This window comes from Gymnoscopelus microlampas, assembly GCF_963454915.1.
Source record: "Gymnoscopelus microlampas genome assembly, chromosome: 9".
In the NCBI taxonomy this organism is placed as follows: domain Eukaryota; kingdom Metazoa; phylum Chordata; class Actinopteri; order Myctophiformes; family Myctophidae; genus Gymnoscopelus; species Gymnoscopelus microlampas.
In genome coordinates this window covers 19,707,386-19,732,286 of record NC_139946.1, presented here as the reverse complement: position 1 = coordinate 19,732,286, position 24,901 = coordinate 19,707,386, and the positions used below count along the sequence as shown (strand labels likewise).

Here is a 24,901-nt window from a genome sequence, read left to right as displayed (position 1 = left end):
CGTGTCGCTTTGCGATGCGTTGTGAGCTTGTAGATTGGCTATTTTCAAATAGTCAAAGAATAAGCCTTAAGTGGTTAATGTATGTTTTTTGTTATAATAATCAAAATCTACAAAGTACTAAGGTTTTCAGATAATTGTAGTGGATTAAAAGTATATTTTCCTCTGAGATGTAGTGGAGTAGAAGTAAAAGTATTGAAAATGGGAAATACTCCAGTAAAGTAAAAAATACCTCAAAGTTGTACTACAGTACACTTGGGCAAATGTACTCAGTTACTTTCCACCACTGCCCCTAGTCTAACTCTAACAACTGACCTACTGTGTAACCTACTGGCATCCTCATTGCAGGCAAGGCTGGACAAGGGTTGGCCTGACAACTAAGTAGCCAATCGCAGCGCCGCTGGCCCTCCAGACTATGGGACATGATGACATGAGCCGGTGTTGTTGCCGGGTCAGCTGCAGCTGTGTCAGTCAGAGCTAAATGGTCAGAGCGGACAGAGTCTAGGTTCTATGGTTCTGCTAGACAGAACAACACATTCTGCATGGAGAACCATCAACACAACATGGATAACAGTAAAACAGCGGTGCTTGTGACAGGTTAGTATTAAACACTTTCTTTTTCTCTAGGTTTTCCTCTTTTCAACGTCGGCTTGTGTAGACGGGGACGCGTGTCGAAAGTTATGTAAAATGTAACCAAAAGTTATGTAAAATGTAACCAAAAGTTATATAAAATAGATTGAAGTTATGTAAAATGTAACCTAACCAGGCACATGAATGTTAAGGCCTATCTATGTTAAATGTAACCATGCAGGCTAAATGACAGCGAAAGGGTTGTTACTGTTTGTTTCTCTAGTTGTGTTGTGATTTTCCTATGGAAATATGTGTGATTCTTAACCCACACTGGTTTAATATTAGTATCTGTAATGACGTCAGTGACACGGTTTCCATTTCCAGGTGTTTCCAGTTAAACTTACCAATGTTATAACGGTTTCACATCCACATATTATTTAGTGTCTTTTTCCCTTGAAGAGTGCACTTTGTTCTTGACTTTATCAAACAAAAAAGGGGACATTTCAATTTGTTAAAAACAACAACATTTGAGATGTCATCCAACTTGTTTTCTAACGTTAAATAAAATAGCTGCCTGTGTACTTGTTGTTTGTCCCCCAGCCTAGACAGACACAAAGGCTAGTTGAAGTGCACAGTTAAAGGTCTGATTAAAGATGTGTAGATAGCATGGGAACAGCAGCTTCACAATGGAACGACTAGCTGCCAGCTGTCGCCCCCCCTGCACCCCCCCCCCCCCCCCCCCCGCACCCCCCATCAGACAGACTGATCCCCGACCCCCATGGGACGACCCCCCCACAGACAGACAAGCACACACACACACACACACACACACACACACACACACACACACACACACACACACCAGGAGGGGGCTGTGGGGTGGGGGAGATTGTCCAAGGTATAATTTTAACTCTCACAGCATGATGCTGCATCACGACATGTATAGGCTATATCAGATATATGTTGTTTTGTTTTTAAAGTATGCCTACCGACGATGTCACTTGTAGACTACAGCCCTCCTCTGAGACACAGACAGAAATGGTGGCCATCTTATAATGAGCATTAGTGAGGACCAATTATATGAAAAATAAGGTTGAAAATAGGTGAAGTGGTCCTTTATGCCTTTGTGTGATCATATAGACCAGTGGTTCTCAACCCGTTTTTGAGCTTGTAGATCTGCTATTTTCACAATATTTATCTGTGGAACCGAGTACAACAAAATTGAATGCCTGAATTCTACATTCCAAGTGCTTGTCAGAGTGGGGGCCCCCAGTTCAAATATGATTATTTTGGGGGGTCATGGCCTGAAAAGGTTGAGAACCACTGATATCGACCTATACAGTTTGCACCACATAATGTATGTGTGTTTCTGTCCTGTCTTGTTTACATGTGTATCAGTCATAACTCACATATCTTCAGGTCATGGTCAATGTGTCTTGTGCACATGTATATATTCTCTATGTAGGGATGTTAACAATTAATCGTCTAGCGATTTAATCAGTCGTTAAGAATGTACTCGATTTGAATTAATCACTTAAAAATGTATTGATTCCACGGTTCTTATTTCCAGGCATTCATTGTCGCAAACAAAAGCTACTACTGTGTTGTAATGGTATATACTGTACTGTACATGAGAGGTTAGTTAGTTGACAATGATTGGTGTAACATTAGTTTACAGGGACAAATGTGTTGTTTGGATTAATAAGCACCAGTATTGTCAGATCAAAATGTTTCAGCATTGTCTATCTTAGGTGCTGCTACTATGCAGTTTGTGCTAGTAATAGTACATTCTGGTTCTCTGTAAAAATCATTGCTTCGCTTATCAATTAATCGAGGATCGATCGATAAAGTGAATCAACTATTGATTAATGATTTAATCGATAATTTGCATCCCTATCTCTATTTGTGTTTAATTAAACCCCCTGTACTAGTAAACACTAGTACTTAGTTGCCCAGGGTTGGCTCTGTACTTGGTCCAAATAGATTCAGTGGAAATAGGCGATCTACAAGCTCACAATGAGTTACTTGCACCGAATGTTATACCCAGAATAGGAATACTAGGTTCAAGTGGTTAATAAGCTTCATAACATGCCATGTGACACTAGCACGCTGTCATCTTGTTTTGTGAGCACGGCGCATGCTTACAGAGGTGCAATTTAACTGACATCACCTAACTAAATGCTTTTTAGGATCACAACAGACTAGCATTACTACATGACAACACCACCAGGTGTTTCTCAAATATTTTCATGTCAAGGACCCTCAAATTTCCATTTGAAAATACTTTGTGCCAGGGACCTTCATAAGTGAAGATATGTTTTGTTGTTACTGTAGATTTGATTTAGTACAGAATTCTACAACTGTCCATACTGTACAGTAGGTGCAGGGGAGATAATAGGGAAGACAGACAGACCTATGATCTGAATAGTCATTTAGCTGGGGACCCCCTGGGCCCCCTTCAAGGACCCCTGGGGAGAACCACTGCACCAGGGAAGTTACTGCTACTTTTTCTGCGAGCATTTTCTATGTTGTTATCCTGTATATCCTCATCTACAAGCTACATAAGAAAAAAAACTGTTGATTAAAAAAGAAGTTGATTGTTGGTTAATATCGCTTTTTTTTATTTGTATGTATTTTTGGTTAATTGTCCAGCCCTTGTAGATCCACAATTTCTGCTGTGTGACTCCAACGTATGAATACCGGTAAATATAAAAAAGATCTTAAGGGGTTAATTGGCTGAACCGCTACATCTATGAATGAGTTTCATTCTGAGTGGGTTTGAGTCCTGCCGCATTGATGTCATGGAAAAATCCTGTCTTGTGCAACAAACTGGATACATTCATTTCGTTTTTTATCAGTAACAGCTGGACAGGCTCACACATTTCCTCCGAGAGAAGAAACATTTTATTTGACACCTAAACACTGGGGAATGCTATGTAAATCATCTCTCTAACTCAGTCTAAAAATAATGATTTATTCTTTCTTTTTCTTTTAAAAATCAGGTTTTGGGCCTTTTGGAGAGCACAGCATCAATGCTAGCTGGGTGGCAGTGCAGGTATGTACTTTATGTACTTTGATTATGATATGATGTGCAGTCGCTAGGTGAGTAGTTTTGTCATCAGGTTAGCTTCTTATGGTTGCTATGAAAACAGAACTTGCATTGACAAATCTTTCTAATCCTTCTGTTTTCGCTCTCATTTTGACTGAGCCACCTGCCAGGTGTGTGACTGGACCTGAGCATGGGCCCTGCAACTTTGACAGAGATTTGTGGCACCGTTGTGCAAAATCTTGTAACCCTAAAAAAGCCTGTAAATCTCGGAGAAAGCCTATGGTTTCTCAGTGAAGCAAGGGTGAGGAACAGGTCTTTGCGGTCTGTTTTTTACTTCACCAGTCCCACGGAACTTGGTCCTAAGTTTGGAAATGGTACCAGGGCTGACACCAAATAATGCTACCACTCTGCTTAACGGAACACCAGCTTCCACTTGCCCTATTGCACAGGCCTTATCCTGACGGGACAAACGTGGAATCTTTCCATGGGGGCAATGTTGCTGCCTGGAGCATACACAAACTCATCAAAGTTGCAGGACCCATCCTCAGGTGCCAGTCACACACCTGTGACTGGCACATACCTGCCAACAGGTGTGTTTGCTGGCAGGTCACCCAAAACGAGAGCAATCACCAACAGCATATTGGGGGATTTTGGCAAATGTTTGGGGGGTGCTACCGCTACCCACACGTTTAGCTGTGTTGCTCATTGCACGATCCTTACAAGTTATACCTTGTTGTAAAGGTGATTAATCAACAATAGCAACGATATAAAATACAACATCAATTTCTATTATTGAAGGGGAGAAATGTTATTATTATTTTGAGGAGTTTAGGTTTGCCGTTGACATTATTATGATTTGTAAGAACAAAGCAAACAAGATTGCTCAGTCCTATGGAGAGAGCTCACATCCATAATCAATTATACCATTATCTTAGATATAGTGGCTCTAAATGGTAAATGGTGCATTTATATAGCGCTTCTATCCGAAGTGCTTTACATTGGTTGTGCTATTAACCCATTCACACACACATTCATACACCGATGGCGGAGGAAACCATGCAAGGCACCAACCTGCTCATCAGGAGCAATTAGGGGTTCAGTGTCTTGCTCAAGGACACTTCGACACTAACTCTAGGGGAGCCCGGGATCGAACTGGGAACCTTGCGGTTTTCCAGTTCACTCTATCCGGCCACTCTACCCCTGAGCCACTGCCGCCCTGAAAGTCTCTAGTCTGTTGTCTTTCTGTCAAACAGCGGCGTAAGTTAGTCTGTAGTGACGGTTTTGTTTATGAATAATGTTCATATTTTTCAATCAGGCTAGGTGTAACTCCGTCATATTTGAATTCTGTAGGCTCAGAGATGGTACTGTAGGCCTGGTACATCACCACACTGTAAACTCCTGTGTTATCATCCATTTGTAACTCTTCAGTACAAACTATTCATAGTTCATGCTGACGATGCCGATGATGGGCTGATAAATGGCTTCTCTCTCCTGATTGGATGAAATTGGTATCCCACCTGACAATGTATTATATGTTTAGAGCTGGAGAAACGACGGGGAGACCCCTGTTACTGGACTAACACTCTATAGCAATGATTACTATCATCAGAATACAGAGCCATGGCCTTTTAACAATAAACCTTTTGTTTTAACCAAAAGATCTCGCCTACAGTGCAGCACCTTTTTAAGGGTCCTTTTGGCTTCATTTGCACCCTCCCAAGGTTATGTTAGCACTGAGGATTTGAGTGTATGTGGAGCAGGTCCAGAGCGTTGCTGTGAAGCCCCACCGAGGACAGCAGATGAGGAGAATGGTTGTTAATGTCGTCTAGACTCTAGACGGCCCGGAGAAGGATATTAAAAGCAAACAAAAGGCCCCTTTGTGACCGGGGTCACTGACGTGGTCAAACACCCCTCTCTTCAATATATATGCAGGGCTGTGGCCATTTGTCGTGCGTGTGTGTGTGTGTGTGTGTGTGTGTGTGTGTGTGTGTGTGTGTGTGTGTGTGTGTGTGTGTGTGTGTGTGTGTGTGTGTGTGTGTGTGTGTGTGTGTGTGTGTGTGTGTGTGTGTGTGTGTGTGTGTGTGTGTGTGTGTGTGTGTGTGTGTGTGTCCGGCACACCATCTTGATGGTCACGTCTTTTCTTTGTTGTTCTCACACAATAACCAGATCCAATTGGTTTCATTTTTTACACTCACATTTACAAATGGATCATTTATAGCGGGTGTAAGTGATATGTTGCTTTTTTGTTAAAGAGTTAAAACTAAATTCTGCTGGGAAGCAGTTAAATTAGCAGCAGATATAAGTAACAGATTATGTACACAAGGTGCAGCAATAGAATAGCAACAGATATAGAACATTACAGTGCAGCAGCAGCAGAGCACCCCTGGAGTCTTTATACAAACAAAACGTGATCCTATGTGGCAGCCTGTGTTGTCAGGACAGCCTGGTGATAGGCGGTGCTCAGCGTTTGTTCAACAGTCTGATGGTAGCCAGATGGAAACTGTTCAGAATTCTGGTGGTATGAGCTTGGCTGGTGGTGGCCGCAGTAGTGGCGTGAACAGATTTTGTCTGGGTTGGTGAGTGTCTGTGATGTTTTGTTACACGCCGCTTTCTCGTGTGTATATTCCCTCAAGGATCGACAATGTGCTGGGAAAGCCACAGCACCCTCTGTAGGGTTTTCCAGGTGGTGATGCAGCCCGACGGGATGCTCTCACTGATGCTGTTGTACAATGCATGGATTAAAGTTCGCAGTCGCCATGACTGATTTCAGTAATTTGGAAGCATTGGTCAGCGAAAATAGCCGATCTACAAACTCTCAATGCATTACAGTCATTTAGCAGACGCTTTTATTATCCAAAGCGACTTACAATAAGTGCATTCAACATAGGTAGGGAACAAAACTACTAATCACCAGAAGTCTTAAGTGCATTTTTTCCAAAAACAAGCAAGCAAGAGTATACCTAGCGCTAAGGTAAAAGTGCAATATATCGGCTACCTACTTTCTTAAAGAGATGAGACAAAATAACAAAATCAAATGAGCAAGAGCTAAAACAAATCGACTAAACAAGATCCAATAAAACAATACAATAATAAAACAAGAGTTCGTACAACTAGTTAACAACAAGTAGGCCAGGCAAAGAGGAAGGGTAGTGTTTCCTGAAGAGGTGGGTTTTCAGCCTGCGGCGAAAGATGGGCAGTGACTCTGCTGTCCTGACAATGCGTCGCAGCAGACGCATTGAGAGCTTGTAGGTAGGCTTTTCAGTTATTTTTTAAGATTTATTTTTGGGCTTTTTATGCTTTTATTGATGTGCAGTGAAGTCAGACAGGAAACGGGGAGAGAGTGTTGGGGAATGACATGCAGCAAAAGCTATCAGGAACGGAACTCAAACCCACGACACGCTGTCAGGCTACATTGAAGCTTAGGTACCCAGAACACTACACCAGCAGTCCGGGCCTTCTGTTTATTATTTTAATATTGGAGCATTTTAAGTGGTCAAACTAGCAATATGCTCACAAGCATCTTCCATAAAACCCTAATGGTCTCGGGATATTTAATAAAAGCAAAGGTTAAAAGCCTCAATCTTTTCTGACTGACTTCTTCACCTGATTGGCAGTATGTAGAATAGCAGGATCATTACTTAAACATCCCAAAAAAATATCATATTGTGTTAATTGTTTAACAAACGGCTCTGGTGTGTGTCCTTTCACACTGTTTCACAAATCGCACATAAGGACTTGGCCGCATAAATCGTACAGTTTTTGCTTCAATCCCTGACAATGTCATGTCAATGGCTGCAGAAAAGCAGGATTTTGCATCCATAAGCAGCATATCCATGTATGTTCTTCTTGTAGGAACTGAAGAAGCTGGGTCTGGGTCATGAGGTGGACCTACACGTGTATGAAGTTCCTGTCGAGTATCAGGCCGTCCAGAGTTTGGTTCCGTCGCTATGGAAACGATATCATCCGCGGGTACGTACTGTAGAATGGTGGTTCTCGAAGTGAGCTCTGGGGACCCCCAGGGGTCATTGAGAAGGCTCCAGGGGGTCCCCAGCTAAATAATTGCGTGCAGGTATGTTATGGGGGTCCATGACCTAATGCATAACAAACTGGAGGTCTTTGAAATTAAAATATTTGAGAATCACTGCTGGAGAAAACATGCTTTTGAAATTGTCCATGATTTATGCTTAGCATTGCTGTTCAAAGTCCTTTTAACTGTGTGCGTGTGTTCATGTGTGCATGTGTGTATACTACAGTTGGTAGTTCACGTTGGCGTGTCGGGCATGGCGACCACTGTCACGTTGGAGAAGTGCGGTCGTAACCACGGCTACAAGGGCCTGGACAACAGCAGCTTCTGCCCTGACTCGCAGTGTTGCATTGTGGGAGGACCAGACTGCATAGACTCCGTCATTGACATGGAGTCGGTGTGCAAGAGAGTCTCCGCCTCCGCCTCCGGCCTGGGCGTGGCCGTGTCCGTCTCCAAAGACGCTGGGAGGTAATGCAGCTAGTTAACCATTGCATACCTAACCTATCAGGAACACGCTCTGGTTTTGACGTCATAGAGCACTCTGATGAACAATTTACCAATGGTCAGAGGAGCTACTCTTTAACCCATTAAGACCTCAGGCCGATTCTACAAATATCTTCTAAATCCTAACAGTTTTCTGAAAAACTCAGTGGTGCTCAAACCTTTTCGTAATGTTATGTATTTGGCCACGGGCCCCCATCTCAAAATATTTTGTTCCAGGGATCCCCAGAAGCAAAGATTTGAGTAAAAAATGTTTGCTTTAAAAATATATAAATTCAAATCAAATTTTCAAGATTTTTCAAAAATAGATCTACAAGCTCATAGTGCGGCTCAAAGTGACGCGTTATGAGCTTGTATATCTGCTATTTTTGAATAGCCAAAGTATACAATATGGTCAAAGTGGTTACACAGATGTTTTCCCGGTTAAAGGAGTAGTTTGCTCCCTAAATGACTTCATTGTTTACTCACCCCGTGATGGCTGGAATACAAGGAGAATTTTCGTTTTTATAACATTCCTTTTACGGTGAAACAAAGAAAATGCTTGAGGCTGAGATTAACAACAGTAAAACTTTATAAAAAATCTGTTTATAAACTGGCAACAGAGAAAATGTACTTGCTAAAACAAAGAACAAAACTCAGCTCTCTTTAATTCACTGATAATCTTAGAACAGATGTTGTCAATGTTTGGGCTATTCCTATTTTTTACTGTGAGACTGTGAAACCAACAGATAAAATAAAAGCTTCAGAAGACTCAACTAGGGCTGTCGCAATAATCACATTATTGCAATACCACAATAATAAGCCAACCGCAAGATTGATTGATTGATGTACTTTATTTACTAAGACATGAGAAACAGTACATGGAAGTACAATTCGCAATACAAGGTCTACTAAATTGGATAACTCGTAAAGCACTAAGCTTGTTTAAAATGAGTTCCCACGTACACAAATCATGATGACATGTAAGAAACAGACAGATATACACTACTATACAGAACGTCATACAATCAATTTTCAGGTTACTGGTATGAGACATACGAAATATGTACAAAAGAAAAAGAGAAGAGTTCGGGGGTAATTGCGGTTGGTGTGGGACAAACCACACCAACCGCATTTTCCCACCATTTGTATTAAAACTATATATTTGCGCTACACAAAAGATGTAGCCTAAACAAGTAGTTGCGTTCGTTTTGCTTTGGTTTGGGGTGGACAAACAGAAGACTGATATGTTCTGTTTTTATTTGCATTTTAAAAGATTTAGCCTACTGCATTCATTGTGTGCAGTCCTGGGCTGCACCTCCTATTATGTCTAAAATCAATAATCACTTCCTTAGTTTAACCACTTGAACCCTGTTCTGGGGCAAAGATTAAGCAAAAATAACCGATCTACAAGCTGACAACGTTATGATTCCCAGCGTTAAAATATCACATCTGACAGACGTACCTGCATCTCTTTGAATGCTGTTTCTTATGTGTTGCATCCAATCTCCTCAGATACCTGTGCGACTTCACCTACTACACCTCTCTGTACCTGAGCCACGGGCGCTCCGCCTTCGTCCACGTGCCTCCCGTTGGGAAGCCGTACAGCGGGGAGGACTTGGGCCGAGCCCTGCAGGCCATCATCCAGGAGATGTTGGATCTTCTGGACCAGGCTGAGGAGAAGATCCACTGCCAGAAGATCCACTAAAATAAAGTGACCTTACACCGATGCAGCCTATTGAACCCCTGACACGAGAAAGAAATTGCACTTAACCACAAGTAGCCAAACATTTTATTATGATTCTTCTTTTTTTTCTACAGGGGTACAGCAGTGATTCTCAACCTTTTTTAATGTCAAGGACCACAGACCCCCATTTTGAATGTTCTTGCTCCCCTTTGGGTCCAAGTTGTTACTCCATAGTGCTGTTCTAGGGTCAGTTCTGGTTTTATCTCCCTACTCCCTCTAGTGAAAAAATGCAATTACACAGCAGTTGTGGTGGCGGGTCAGGTTTTAAGTGACAATTTTGTTCCACTTCCCTAGGAACCTGAAAATGTGTGATCGACAAACAGGATATGCAGGAAAACCTAGATACGATGGCAAGAGTGCTACTGTCATAGTTCACACATGTCTAGCACATAGATCAGAAATGTGGCAACTACTGTACTGTATATTGTTGCCACACCCTGCAATCTGCTCCCCCAAATGTGACTTCTATTAATGCACCTTATAGGGTTAGGGCTAGTGAAATTCTTATAGAAGTTACCTTTGGGGCAACTGTTGAACATGCTTCACATTATTTGAGTCAGTGCTGTCAATGTTTCCTTCCAGTTTCAGCTAAGAGTCTTGTTGTGTGACAAGGCTCTTCATTCAGCTGAGGTACAGTTGACATGTCGGGAATCGGGATGTCTTACCCAAGTGTTCAAACTTGTGTCACACAGTACAAAAGGAAGTATCAGTCAACATATTATTCAGGTGTTGTGCTGGAAGACTTTTGTACCTTACATGTGTATCCATGTAGACATGTGAGTGGCTCATTGGGATTAGCTTAGCTCCTCATTATTCAAATAATGTATTTGATTTTCTTCAACTTCCAGTGAGTTTTCCAAATTTGAAGCTGAACTGTTTCTTTAATCTTTTTTTCTTTATAAGAAGTTGTAATTTTGCCTGCTTTTACAAAGGTTATTTAATCGGGGAACGGGTTGGTTCCAGTTCATACCCCACCCCCAGCTTACTGGCCCATTTCTGACAGACAACCTTTTCACTAAATCTACACCGCTGAGATCTGGCCTTGGGCTGTGCAATGTTACTATACAGATCTCTGGTTGATTTAGGATGTCGACAATATTAAAATTGCAATACTCAGCAACATAACAGTGTGAGTTTTGTCAAAATTGTTAAGGCCTAAATTTTGCTCCCCTTTAAAGCTTTATCCGGTTCTCTTTATTCGATCAGACGTAGCTGCTTATTTTATCTGAAAGTTTGATTTGATAAAGTTGGACTCCCAGATTGTCAGTCTCGTCCGATTTGGGCCTTTTAACGTCTGTAGCACTTTGTTCCGTTTCGTTTTCCTTTTTGTTTCTTTAATTTCCTGTATTACGGAAAAGGTTTTTATATGCTTTTCATTTTCAGTCACTTTAACTTCTGTAGCCTGGTAGACATAGATCCTTTTTATTGATGCTGTTGTCCTCACTGTTATTTTCTCCTATGTTTTACAGGTGAATTATGCTTTGTTTGTCTGAGGTTGAATTTCTCCTGAACACTGCAGGCACACTGCAGATCTCTCAGGTTTAGTCACATTGTTGTGGCGTCTTTCATTGGATCAATTTTCTTTCATTTTCACTATGTACATAATGACTTGGTGTTCTCGCCCCTCACGTTTTAATGCGAGAATTATAGTCTTAGCAACCTAATAACTGAACACTGTGTGCTTGGTGTCAACGGTAGTCGAAGACTTTAGTGAGTTTTACCTTAGGATGTTTATTTTGTCAACTACTGTACAGTATAGGCGAAGGTTACATTACTTTGAATTGAAGCAAATGTTAAGTCATATCAATATATCAAGCTTGCTCAGTGCCATGTATTTAAATTGTTGTCGTCCTCCAGAGATGAGCCCAACTTATACTCTGTAGCACTACGGTGTTGTGCTGGTCGAAAAATACCTGATCTTCAAGTGCTGTGCGATAGATGTCGAAGCACTGCGTTGAGGATCGTCCATGGTCCTAGAGGTAATTTATCCTCCGTTAGTCACCTGTCACTAGTGGGTTATTTTCTAGGGTTGATCTTCTTCTAAAACTGTCTTAAGGAACTATAGATATAATTGGGCAGGTTTAACCACTTAAGCCCTACAGTATATACACGTCATTGTACGACAAATTATAAAATTTGCCCAAAATAGGGATGCCAGGGTTAAGGTGGTTTGGAAACCTACATTATGCTCATTATGCTCATTGTGCATGGCATTGTGAAAACAGATATAACAAAAGTATGTGAAAGGGTTGTGATGTGGACTGACCCCTAAAATGTCTCAAATTAAACACTTGAAAGTGAAAGATGTATACATGAAGTTTACATCTGAGACTTTCTCTTCCGTTGGTGCTTACCTGTGCCTTTCTGTTGCTCTTGAAGTGGTATAAGAAGGCCTTAAATAGACTGCCTCGTACTCAGTCCATGGGTCAGGTTATACATATTGGCGCTGTCGGGGAGAAACCTACATATTTCATCTTTTTATCTTTATTTTCATATTTCTGTTATTTTTCGAAAATCAAATATTCTTGCTTAGAGATATATGTATCCAGTGAAAACTTAACAAGACCAGAGCTTGTGTTTGGTTCCATTGGAACACAGTTTTTTTCCATTTCCTTAAAATTAAGTTTAACTGTAGAATATATATACAGATATACATGGTTTCCACCCGACAGCAACAATATATTAATTTACTTATGGCCCCAAATGATGTCCAGCCTAAAGTGTAGCTACCTCGTAAATACTGTTCTACATGTGTGTTCAATTGTATGACACTGTATTTCTTTCATATTTTGTATTCAGTCAGGGGATATTCTCTTAAAGATATTGTCCTCTGCTTCTGAAAGTTAAAGCATGGTTATGAAAGGAAAAAGGTGAAATTGGCTTTGTGTAACTATAAGCTTTGATATAAATACAAAATTATAAATAAAACTCAAAGTAATTCTCTTATTCCATTTGTTATTTTTATTTACCCTGGCAGCCATTGGAAAAGTGTAGCTTAAAGGAGTAGTTCACCCAAAAAAAATCTTACTTTCTATCAATTACACACCCCATGAAGCCTTGAATTCATGGAGATTTTTTTGTTTTCGTCTAATTTCTTAGCCAATAATTTGAAGACCGGGACATCGGTCAGTCCTCCAGTCATCAAATGATTGGCTATTATTCATCATTATTGCATTAGCTCGCAGCGACGTGCTGTGGCGCTTGTATATCTGCTATTTTTTAATAGCCAAAGGATAAAATTGTTAAAATGATGCTATACTAACACATTTTGCTGGGGACCCCATGGAGGTCCCCCAAGGACCCCGGACCCCACTTTGAGAACTAATGGTGTAGGGCATAGGGTACAATGCATATTCACCTTATGGTTCTGATAGACTACATGATAGCATTAGTGAGTACATCTTGATTAAATACAGATGATCTCATTGAGATGAATGAGGATTGAAAGACAGAGCTGAATGGAGGAGTGAAATAACCAATCAGCTTCCACAGCGACTAGGTTCACATTCTGACCAATCACAAGTCGATCTACTGTGGCAAGCCCTCTCTTGACTTAAAAGTAGGTTAGCGTCCATATGCGTTGCATTATCGCCATCTACTGGATTGTAACAGGTTCACACCCAAGGTGATTCCATTCACCAAATCATTGTCCATTGTAGAACACTGTAAAAGACGCACCTAAATTGGCAGAGTTGGTGTGAATTTTTAGTGTAACATCTAGAGATCTTCTCCATTTATGTCCATGATGTTCAAACATCTGCTGATGCCTCACCATTTCCCCTGCCTGTACTGAGGCAGGTTGGTGTGCAAAAACTATTGAAATCCCCTTTTTGTGGATTTACATTGTTCTTGGAATTCATACATAATACATATAATATATTTCATTCATGAACTTCAACAGTTAAGTCTAAAACTCATGTCCTCTAAAGAGACAGTAGCCTCCTGCTGTTAACCTCTATTGACGGTATAATGCTTTATTTAATACCAGTGTATGGATTTCAATGTATTCATGGATGACAAAACTGAAACTAAACATCCATGTAGACTCTACAGGGATGTTTCATTTCAGGCTCTACATTGTAGAGCCTATCTCTGCTCTGTAGTAGACCAACAGTAGAGAAAGTGATAATGGATATTTACTGTATAGCACTTTAATACATAAGAATCTAGCTCAAATACAGTAAGGAGAAAAAGAACACATTCGAAATAAAAAACAACAACAAAATGCTATACAATACTTTTATTTATTTTTTATTTAACCTTTATATAACCAGTAAAAACATTTTTCAAGTGGGAACTGGCCAAGATGCAGCGTTAAAATTACACTGTCTAAGCTTAACATACGAATACAAAAACAAACAACAAAATAGTCATCTAAGATACATCACAAATACATAAGATAACTGCAAATGATACACTTTACACAATAGAAAAAAGCCAATAATCAAACAAGAAATCGTAATACACACAGTGTACAACCAATACAAATAACCAAAAACCTAGCGCTAGGCTAGTAAACCTCCGGACAGGTGCAGTTGTTTGTGAATAAAACTAAGGTGATTCTTTTGAAGCTTCTCAAGGTAATTAGAGCAGCCAATTTGAGTTTAGTCTGGAGATCATTCCACGACCAAGGGCCAAAGAAAGAAAGACATTTTTTACCCCCCCTCAGATGAAAATGAAGGTACTTCACAGCGTAACCAAGCATTTGATCTGAGATTTAAGCCATTTCTAACCAATTTGAATTTGGAGGTAATGTATTAGGGGAGCTCACCAAGAATAGCTTTATAAATGAAATTATACCAATGTTGCAACCTGCGCATAGTCAAAGAGGACCAATCAACTGCAGCATACAACGTGCAATGGTGAGTTCTAAAAGGAGAATTCGTTATGAATCTCAGTGCAGCATGATACAGGGGATCCAGCTTGGCCAATGTGGAGGCACTAGCAAACCTGTAAATATTGTCACCATAATCCAGCTGGGACAAAAACTGACCAGTGACCAATTTTTTACGAGCGGTGCAGGCAAAACAAGCCTCCAGTCTGTATAAAAAACTTAGAGTAAATTTCAGCTTCTTACTCAAGGCATCAATATGGAATTTTAAATTTAGATGTTTGTCCAACCAGAACCCGAGGTATTTATAGCGATCGACCCACTCAATTGGGGCTGGACAGACTCGTGGAGTGAACAACATTGCCTTAGTTTTGTTACCATTTAACATCAATTTGCTTTTTTTCAATTCCTGCTGCAATGAAATGAAATCAAGACAAATTTGTTACAACCATGTCTAGCGTGGGCGCGCAGGTGTACAAAACCATGTCATCCGCGTACATATGGTACCTAGAGTACTTTGACTGACTGCAGATGTTATTCACATATAAAAGAAAAAGTAAAGGACCTAATATAGAGCCCTGGGGGACTCCCTTCTCCATGGCTACTTGATCGGACACTATGTCACCCAATTTCACACATTGTGTGCGGCCGATCAAGTAGCTGGTGAACCAGCTAATCACATTTGGGCCCATGCCTATATTGGAAAGAATCTTTAACAGTATCGGGAGATCAACAGTGTCAAAAGCCTTGGTTAAGTCAATAAACAGGCCAGCGCATACATGTGACTTTTCCCAGGCAGCCTTAATGTCATCCAAGACAGTAAGGCAAGCTGTGACAGTACTGTGTTTGGATCTGAACCCAGAGATTGCATGGTATTTAAGATTTGATGTTGATCAAGAAATTGGTTTACTTGGGCTGATACCTGGGCTTCTAGGATCTTTGCTAAGGCCGAAAAATTAGATATTGGCCTGTAGTTATTTACATCCGTAGGATCACCAGCCTTAAGGAGGGGAGAAACATAAGCTTGCTTCCACACCGAAGGAATGTTCTGAGAAGTTAGCGAAAGATTGAAAATATCAGTTATAGGTTGTGTTATAACTGACGCAGCTAATCTCAGCAGATAAGGATCAAGGCCATCTGGGCCAGGGGACTTTTTTGGGTCCAGAGAGGAAAACGAACTGAGAACATCGGAGGCCAGGATAGAGGAGAAATCAAAATTTAAACGAGCGTTTACATCGCCATTTGCTGGTAAGAATGCCACTTCCTGAGCCCCTTGTTGAGAGGAGGAGGCATTTTGTGCATAAAAAATATGCCCAGCCCTTTTGAAATGGTAATTAAAAACATTTGACATACATTTTTTGTCACTAATGAAAGAATCCCCAACTCGCAACTTTGGCGGGGGACCAGCAGCTCCCCTCTGCTGGAGGGATTTAACTGCTTTCCAGAAATTTGCATGATTGGTGGATGTATCGGAAGTTAAAGATAAATAATACTGTGACTTCAGCTTTCTGAGGAGAGCAGTACATTTATTTCTGAGGATACGAAAGAGAAGCCAATCATTTGGGGACTGTCCTTCTGGCAAGTGCCCATTTCCTATTTCTATCATGGATCAAATCAGCTAGATCCCTTGAGAACCAAGGATTTGACCTATTCTTAATTCGGACCTTCTTTAGAGGAGCGTGTTTGTTTACCAAAGAAAATAAATCATAAAAGAAACGGAAAGCCTCGTCCGCAGACGGTATGAGGGAAGTACAGTGCAAAGTAATATGTAAATGTAAAAAAAAAAAAAATCTGCCATTTAAACAATTGTTCAATACAATCACCTTATGAGATGCTAATTAAAAGTTAGATTGAAGAGATGTGTTTTCAACCGTGCTTTCTTGCATTCTAGATTAGGGGCATCATTAATAAATGGCAGCATCACCAGTTTCCTTCAAGGTTTTGATTGTAATCTCTAGTAATCCAGCAGCAGTTGACCTGTGTGATGTTTGGGGCTAGTGAATGTCATAGCAGAGTGAGCCACTATGATTGCTGTTCTAATCCCAGCACCCATTAGCCTGGTAAACCCTCCCTCCAGAAATCTCATTTCCATTTAATGGAAATGAGATTTCTGGAGGGAGGGTTTACCAGGCTAAGCATCCATATCCATTAGCCAAAAATAGTCGATCTACATGCTCATAAGATGTTGCATCATGAGCTTCTAGATCTGCTATGTTTGGCAAGAGATTTGGTGTAGACGGAGTTAACTCAGGTCGTTTACCAAGTCTAGTAGTAAGTAAGTAAGTGTTTAAGTGTTGGTCTTTATTTTAGCCTTAAAAACATGCTTCAGTCACACAACCTTGGTGGCGTTTGAACTGACAACCTTGGGAACATGGGGAGAATGTCTAAACACAGTGAGCCACCATGCTCACCAGTCTAGTTTCCGTGTTCAGTTATTTAAGTTTTGTTGTGGATGTTAGCCTTCAAAACATGCATAGGTGTCAGGAGTAGAACCACCATGGTGGGGTTTGAACCTTTTCAACCTTATGGGATCATGTACAGAATGTCTCACCAGTTTTCCTGGTGCTTTATGGATATACAGTACATGTATGTTTTAAGTGGATGGACTTTCTTGCCTGTCGACTTGAAACGTGCGTGTGTGTGTGTGTAAATATAATGTACAATAAACAGGGGGGGGCAATGATGGAAACAGACACATTGAGAGGCTACGAAGTAGGGGTGCAACAGTTGGTCAAACTAATCGATTATCGATTATACAACCCATTAAGAAGACATGAGACAAATTCTACAAAATGCCTTCTAAATCTAGTTCTCACACTTTCAAGATTTCAAAAATAGCAGATGTTGAAGCTGGCAGCGTGGCATGCCGTGAGCTTGTAAGTCTATTTTTTAATAGCCAACACAAAAAAGCTAAAATGAGAGAGATTGTTTCTTTATTGCGATAATAGCCGATCTACAAGTTCACAACGCTTGTGACTTTTTAGAACGGCAATTTTTCACTGTTGTACGACAAATTATACAATCAGCATTAAATTTAGACGGTAAAACAATTCCTTCAAATTTGTTTGTGTCAATTGATAAAAGTGTGAAAAGAATTTGCTGATTATTATTGCAGATCGCTTATTCTGTAATCGATAGAATAATCACTGAGATAATCGATAGTTGCAGCCCTACAAAGCTCCGTAATTGAACTTGGCATATGTTTAAATAACAAATGACATTCTTAACATTGTGGTCAATAAAAAGTAAGTAACAAAAACATGAGAATGAAATCAATATTCGCCCTTCTAAACCACTGATATGCTATAGCCCTGTGGTTCCCAAACAATGGCTCACAGCCCCATTTTTATGGATCGAGAGTAAATATACTATTTGCATTTCCTACTTTTTTTTCATTACTGCATTTTAAAATATTTTCAAAAATAAAATAAATTCAAACATTCAAACAGAAAAAAAGTAATTAAAAACCTTAAGAAATAGTGTAAATAGCAGATCTACACTTTGTGGCAAAAGCTTTAGTCAAAATGCTAAAGATTACTTTTTGTTGCTCTCCCTCATGGAGCTACTTGCGGATTATACCAGGGTCAGTCCACCCTTAGGTGAACACGCACTGACCCTCTGCACCTTAATCCCCATGTATAACGCATAAACTTTTTTTGTTTTTTTTATTTTTTTTATTTTTTTTTTGCGCTCTTTTTTCTCTCTAAGCACCTTAGCGTCTATAAGTATATCATGCACAGTATACATACATTGCTGCTATGCTCAGGCACCTTAGTTTGTCTCTTATCTCAGGTACTTTGTAAATATGTAGATAACTTGTTTTTGGCCTTCTATTGTTCTCTTGTTGATCTCCTTCCCACTTGCCCCCTACCCCTCTTCTTCTTCTCTCTCCCCACTCTTCTTTCTACGGAGTCTAACGTTGCGATGGGAGTTATGTACAAAAACGAATTTCACCCACTTTTTTACCTTGTAAACCTGTGATGTGACAATAAACCTGATTCTGATTCTGATCCATCTAACAACGTGACGCTTTGTGAGCTTGTAGATCTGCCATTTTCACTATTAATCCATTATGAATTAGTAGTAAACTATTACCTCTACTAATTCATAATGGATTTTTGAAAAGGCTCAAGATGGCAGCGCTTGCAGGTACAGTACATGGCATCGCTGTCGGGATGGAAACCTTGCATGTCCAAAAAACGTTACTTTTCTCAGGAAATCTCAAAGTTATTTTATGAAAACTTTGAGACACACTTACAGACTGTTTCTAACATAAGTGTTGTGAGCTTGTACATCTGGGTTTACTCTACTCATGTGCTACACACTTGTGTGCTGAAGCGGTGCATTCATTTACAACAAAAAAAACACGTGTTGAATTTGGACATGCAAGGTTTCTGCCTGACAGCGGCGATATGCTGTTAAAGGAGAATTTCGTAAAACTCACCAAAATAAAACAATTAAAATTGATTGATTTAGCAAGTCCTTTTAACTGTGGCGGACCCGGGATGGATTTATGAAATGTTTCTACTGTACCACTCGTCCTAGGATATCATATCATATAAAAAAGGTAAGAAAAACGTCGGGCGAAATTCTTAAGTAGTCAAACAGATGGCTGTCATTACCAGTTCAGTGGGTGCAATATGGAATGTCATTTTTGGCCATTATGAGGTTATAGTCCAATGCAAACTCATATTAGATCAACAAGGTCATTGATATGTGTGATGTGAGATGTTATTAATGTTAAGACTTTTAAGAGATATGTTGTTGTTGTTTTTCAGAATAAAGTAGTTTCCAATACAAATAAAAAAAGTGGTGTAAAGTCACTAAACATACAAAACAAGTATATTTTGATACTCAAGTAAACTTTGTGTACCGACTTTTACTTGTAACAAAGTGTGTCTACATTGCAGTATTGGTACTTTCACTTCAGTGAAAATTTTGAGTACTTTTTCCACCACTGATATTATAACAAAATGTCTGGGAGCAGAGCTTCAGAGAAGCCTGCACCAAGGAGTTGATCGCACTCATCATCCTCACGCAGTACAACAACAAAAGGTATAGGATTGTTTATGAATATAAATATATGTATTATACATTTAAACTCTTAATATAATAATGTAAAACTCATAATATAATAGTGAGTACATAATATATCTATGATAAGTGTATTATATAGCTTTATTCATTTTCAAGTATAGTACCAGATACCAGGGATTTGCGACAGACGGTTCACGTTACTCCAGTTATAACCAGCAGTATCTACAACTTCAGAGAGAAGAGGAGACCGAGTTGATCGCACTCATCATCCTCACACAGTACAACACAACCTAAAGGATCGATGACATTGCATGGGATCACACTCTAAACAAGCAGCTAGATATATAGCTAGAAGGGCCAAGTGGAGACCTCAACCATTCTTCAAACCAGTCCAAACCGCAGGAGAAGGTGACTGCACCAGGGTTGAGGAACATGATCAATCTGACCTCAATACGTGTTCTGTCCTGACTGTCCCCAGTGAAGGCAAGACATCTCTACAATGACCAGTGATGTTTTAGCTTATCGTTTCTGTCCGATATGTTGTTGATGAACTGTTTATTATGCCTCTGTATGTTGTTTACTATTGTTTGTTCTGTTGTGCTGATGAAATGTTCTGTACAGCACTTTGGTAAAACGAAAGTTGCTTTTAAATGTGCTCTACAAATAAACTTGATTTGATGCTTCGAAACATTTCTACTGTAACCAGTGCGGGAAAAGCTTCAGCACAAAACATCTCTACCGTGACCAGCGTGGGAAAGATTCAAAACATCTGTGAGCAGTGTGGTTAAAGATTCAAAACACCCGTGAGCAGTGTGGTTAAAGATTCAAAACATCCGTGAGCAGTGTGGTTAAAGATTCAAAACATCTGTGAGCAGTGTGGTTAAAGATTCAAAACACCCGTGAGCAGTGTGGTTAAAGATTCAAAACATCCGTGAGCAGTGTGGTTAAAGATTCAAAACATCTGTGAGCAGTGTGGTTAAAGATTCAAAACAAAACACCTCTACTGTGACCAGTGTGGGAAAGCTTCAAAACATGTCTACTGTGACGTGTGGGGAAAAAAAGGAAAACCTAAAAACACACCAATGAACACACTGGAGAGAAGCCGTACTGTACAATGTGTGGGAAGAGTTTTACTCAAAGTCATACATTAAAAGGCTACATCCCTGGGAAGCAGGGATTGTGTGCAAATTATATTACGAGCATATATGTATAATAGTGAGTACATAATATATATAGAGAGAGAGATATGATAGGTGTATTATATACAGGAATATAGCTTTATTACTTCTTAAGTGTATAAAATAATATTTTATACTGGACAAATCCTATAACTATATATCTTTTTTTTAAACATATGTTTAAAAATATATATATATTCATATATATATATATATATATATATATAGTTATCTCAACAGAGGAGGGAATATGCTCAGATGGCAAAGCTTGAGAACTACCAGTTTCTCCCCCAACCAGTTCCTCAAAATGTTTGAATTTGTTTACAAACATCTGCTGTACCCAACCTTTCAGATGCCGAGATCCAAAGTAGAGGGGTTACCAAGTATGCTAAAAGTCCTCTGGTATGCATTTTTAGTTATATATAATGTGTCATCATGTTCAGGGGGTGTACTTGTACATCAAGCTGCCTCACGCTACAGAACCAGGAGATTGGCTCAGCAAAGCTTACTATAAACAAAACTAAAATAACATTTGAACCTGTTGGCCAATCGTTTTATTTAATCCTCTGGAGTACCTCTCCCCTGGCTTACTGCCTATCCAATACTGCCAAGCCTTTTCTTGTGCATCATCCATTTGGTGTCTTTTTTAACTCGTACTGCTGTAAAATGTGTCAATAAAATATGAATTCAAACTCAACTCGCAAATATCATTTTTCATAAATACCCGCAGTTCATAAGTTACCCACAGTGTTCCATTTGTGGAACTTCCATAGTTGTCCAATTAACCACTTCAAGCTCCATAACAATAGATAACCTAGACACCTATAACCAGCCAACCTAGACACCTATAACCAGCCAACAATACCAACGATAAGTCTAGGAAATACCATAATAAGCCACAATAGTATTCCATTTCCTGTCTGGTGGTGCCAGCAACTGCGGTAATTTCAGCTCCAACAGCTAATCTTAAAGTTGCTGCAGTTAAAAAGCTCCTTGTTGGATCATCATAATCTTATTATAAGCAACAGTGTGCCACTACCTGCAGCCACTACTAGCCAAGGGAACAATGGATGGATTGCAGATGAGAAATGGTGATGTTCAGTCCCTTCCAAGATGGGAATGATCCCATCTCGGAAGAGACTTATCACCATATTGTTTATTTCACTCAATCAGACCTTTACATCATGTGTGTGATTGTGTTCAGAACCACTCTGTTGCTGTGTGTGCGTGTTATAATGAACTAAAACGAACAAAATAACAAAAAACTAGTTGTGGAAAAATAAACTATGCCTCTTGTTCCAATTCTAGCCATGCATCGATCAGTCCCTCCAAACAACCCATGATTCCGGCGTGTCCTCGGGTTTCCACAGAGCTGAGCCACAATGTGCCCTCATTGCGACGAGGCATTCAAAAACCACAAATTGATGCGCCTTCACAATCTCAACTCTTCCAATTGTATGACAATGAATCAACTAAAATGTCATGATCGTGACAGCCCTAGCCATAGTATTGGAGTGTGCAAGAGGACACCAAACTTACTAGTGTGTATACCGTTTCAATTGTACGCCATCCAGATGGCCTTAAGAGTGGGTGGAGAAAGCAAAGTCTGGTAGAGCAAGCAAGACTATGAAATAATGGAAATACTACACTCAAGAGCAGTAAAGCACATTCATCTGGGTTCCGGCACGCATGGGCAATATGGGAAATGACTGAGTAGACAAATTAGCAAAACATTAGCAACACAAGCAGTTAAACCTCTATTCTTTGTGAAACGGACCCGAGTTAGCTCTGTACTTGTTTCTCTCTACACCAAATCTCTTCGCCAGAAATAGCCAATATTCAAGCTCACAACGCGCCGCGGCTTGTAGGCCGGCTATTTCTGGCATGCACTCTCAGAGTTAGAGATCCCTAAGCATCCATTTGGACCCCTGATGGACCTATAGGACACGGCATTGAGAAACGGTGTTATAAAGTACTTAGTTACTTTACAAAAAAACAACAACATTGGCTTAAGGATCGTCTGACTCAGGGCAGATGAGAAGGTTAGAGTCAACTACCCCCAACTCTGACCCTGGAGGAAGATGGAGTGAGATGGTGAAAAGAGGGCAAGGGGTGGAGGGATGACTGGTTGGATGGATCATGGATGGATGGACGGACAGACAGACGGTGGCACTGTATATACTCTGAGCGGCTTGATCACATGGGCAGTAGTGCTGCTGTCAGAGAAATTGTACAAACTAGGCACGTTGTTTGTAGAAAACAAACATTCTATCTTGCAGAATGTTATATGTGGACATATAACAGGTATCGACTGGGCTCCTAATTTTTTTTGGCCTAATAAAATCTCCAATAATGAACTGTACAAACAAACAAGGAGCCGGAGCATCACCAAGGATATTACACACAGACGCCTGAGATGGCTGGGCCAAATACATATAATTGTCCAAATACATATAATTATGGGGGTCCTTGAAATGAAAAGGTTTTTACAAAAAACTGTCAGGATTTGAAAGACATTTCTAGAACCCCAAGAAGCAAAGATTTGAGTTACAAATGCTTTAAAAAAAGAGACTTAAAAAAATATATATATATTATATATATATATAATTGAGACAAACAGAAAAAAGACAAACAGAAGACAAACAGAAAAAACTGAGACAAACAGAAAAAACAGCAACATTATTGTCTACCATGGGCTGAGAGGCTTTTCCAGCTAATACTTTGTTTACAAAAACAAAATGGGAGACAGATGTGAGAGAGGGCATCAGTGAGGAAGAGTGGGTATAGATATGGTCAAGCATACATTCTGAATCATATAATTGGAGACATAAACTTTTGCAATTTAAGATCTTACATAGAACATATTATACTCCAGTGAAATTGAACGCTATGCACCCAGAAATGTCCTTTTTATGTTGGAGATGTAAGAAAAAAAGAGGTTCTTTTATACATATGTTATGGTCCTGCCATAGACTTGTCCCGTTTTGGGAAGACATATGCTCCTTTATGTCATCTTGTCTTGACCTTAGACTGATGCCCTCCCCCGCCTCTGTCTGAGGGTGTTTGGAAAGACAGCTGCATCTACAAACCTAGCAATGTTTTTTGTTTGTTTGGTTATTGTAATATTTTGTTTATTTTTTATTTTTTTGTGGTGTTGTTTTTTTTTGTATTGTCTGTAACACTGTATTGTCTTTAAAAACGAAATAAAAAAGTGTGGGATACTCTATGAAGAACATCCGAGGAGAGCTCTCAAGCAAGGAATTAATCCACTACTTTACTACAAGATAAAATGTCTTAAAACGGTTATTAAATCCACAGGTTCAAGAGGAGCTGGACCAGGCTAATTTGAATCTTCAAGATGCCACTCAGCAGATTGCAGACCTGAAACTCCAGGTGACCATCATGACCTCAGAGATGGGTGTGCTGCATGAGAAACTGAGTGAAGGAGAGGAAGAGCAAGCCATGTTGGAGAGGAAGGTTACTGATCTCAATGCCACAGTCTCCTCTTACGTGGCTTCCTTCGCCTTCCAGGAGAAGGGACTTGGTGAACAAGCTACCAAGTTACAGAAGTCATGGGAGGATGCCAAGCAAGCCAATGGAAGAGCAGATGAGTTGGAGGTATCTCTGTCCCGGTCAGAGCAGCGTGTGTGTGAGCTGAATCAGTCTCTGGCCCACAGTGAGGAGCAGCTCAGACAGCTGCAGACCTTCTCTCAGACTCATTCGCAAAGCCTACAGATCGAAGAGCTCAAAGATGGTCGCACACAGTTCAGCATTTTGGAGGAGAACGAGTTCATGCAGATGGAGAATCAGCTGACTAGAGAGGAGGTTGCAGAGACTGAAGCTTCCCTCAGGAGCCAGGAGGAGGGCCTCAGGGAGAGGAACATCCAGTGTGAGGACCTGGAAAATATAAGCTCTAAACAATGGACCTACATAAACTAAGGCCTCTCCAGTGGTTGGAGAGTGAGGTATAACTCCCTTCATTTTCATT

General features: G+C 40.1%; 1 protein-coding gene across 2 annotated transcripts; it reads left to right on the top strand.

Moving 5' to 3' along the window:
* Positions 1-455: 455 nt before the first annotated feature.
* Positions 456-12,813, top strand: LOC311052671 (pyroglutamyl-peptidase 1-like). Of its 2 annotated transcripts, XM_084067757.1 has the most exons (5): positions 456-594; positions 3,570-3,622; positions 7,469-7,585; positions 7,870-8,108; positions 9,636-12,813. In XM_084067757.1, the coding sequence occupies exons 1-5, from the start codon at positions 540-542 to the stop codon at positions 9,826-9,828; spliced, it is 657 nt and encodes a 218-aa protein (XP_083923883.1). In that variant the 5' UTR covers positions 456-539; the 3' UTR covers positions 9,829-12,813. The 2 variants fall into 2 exon arrangements, with proteins under 2 accessions (XP_083923883.1, XP_083923884.1); XM_084067758.1 differs by lacking the exon at positions 3,570-3,622 and having other exon boundaries at positions 535-594.
* The last annotated feature ends 12,088 nt before the right edge of the window (positions 12,814-24,901 follow it).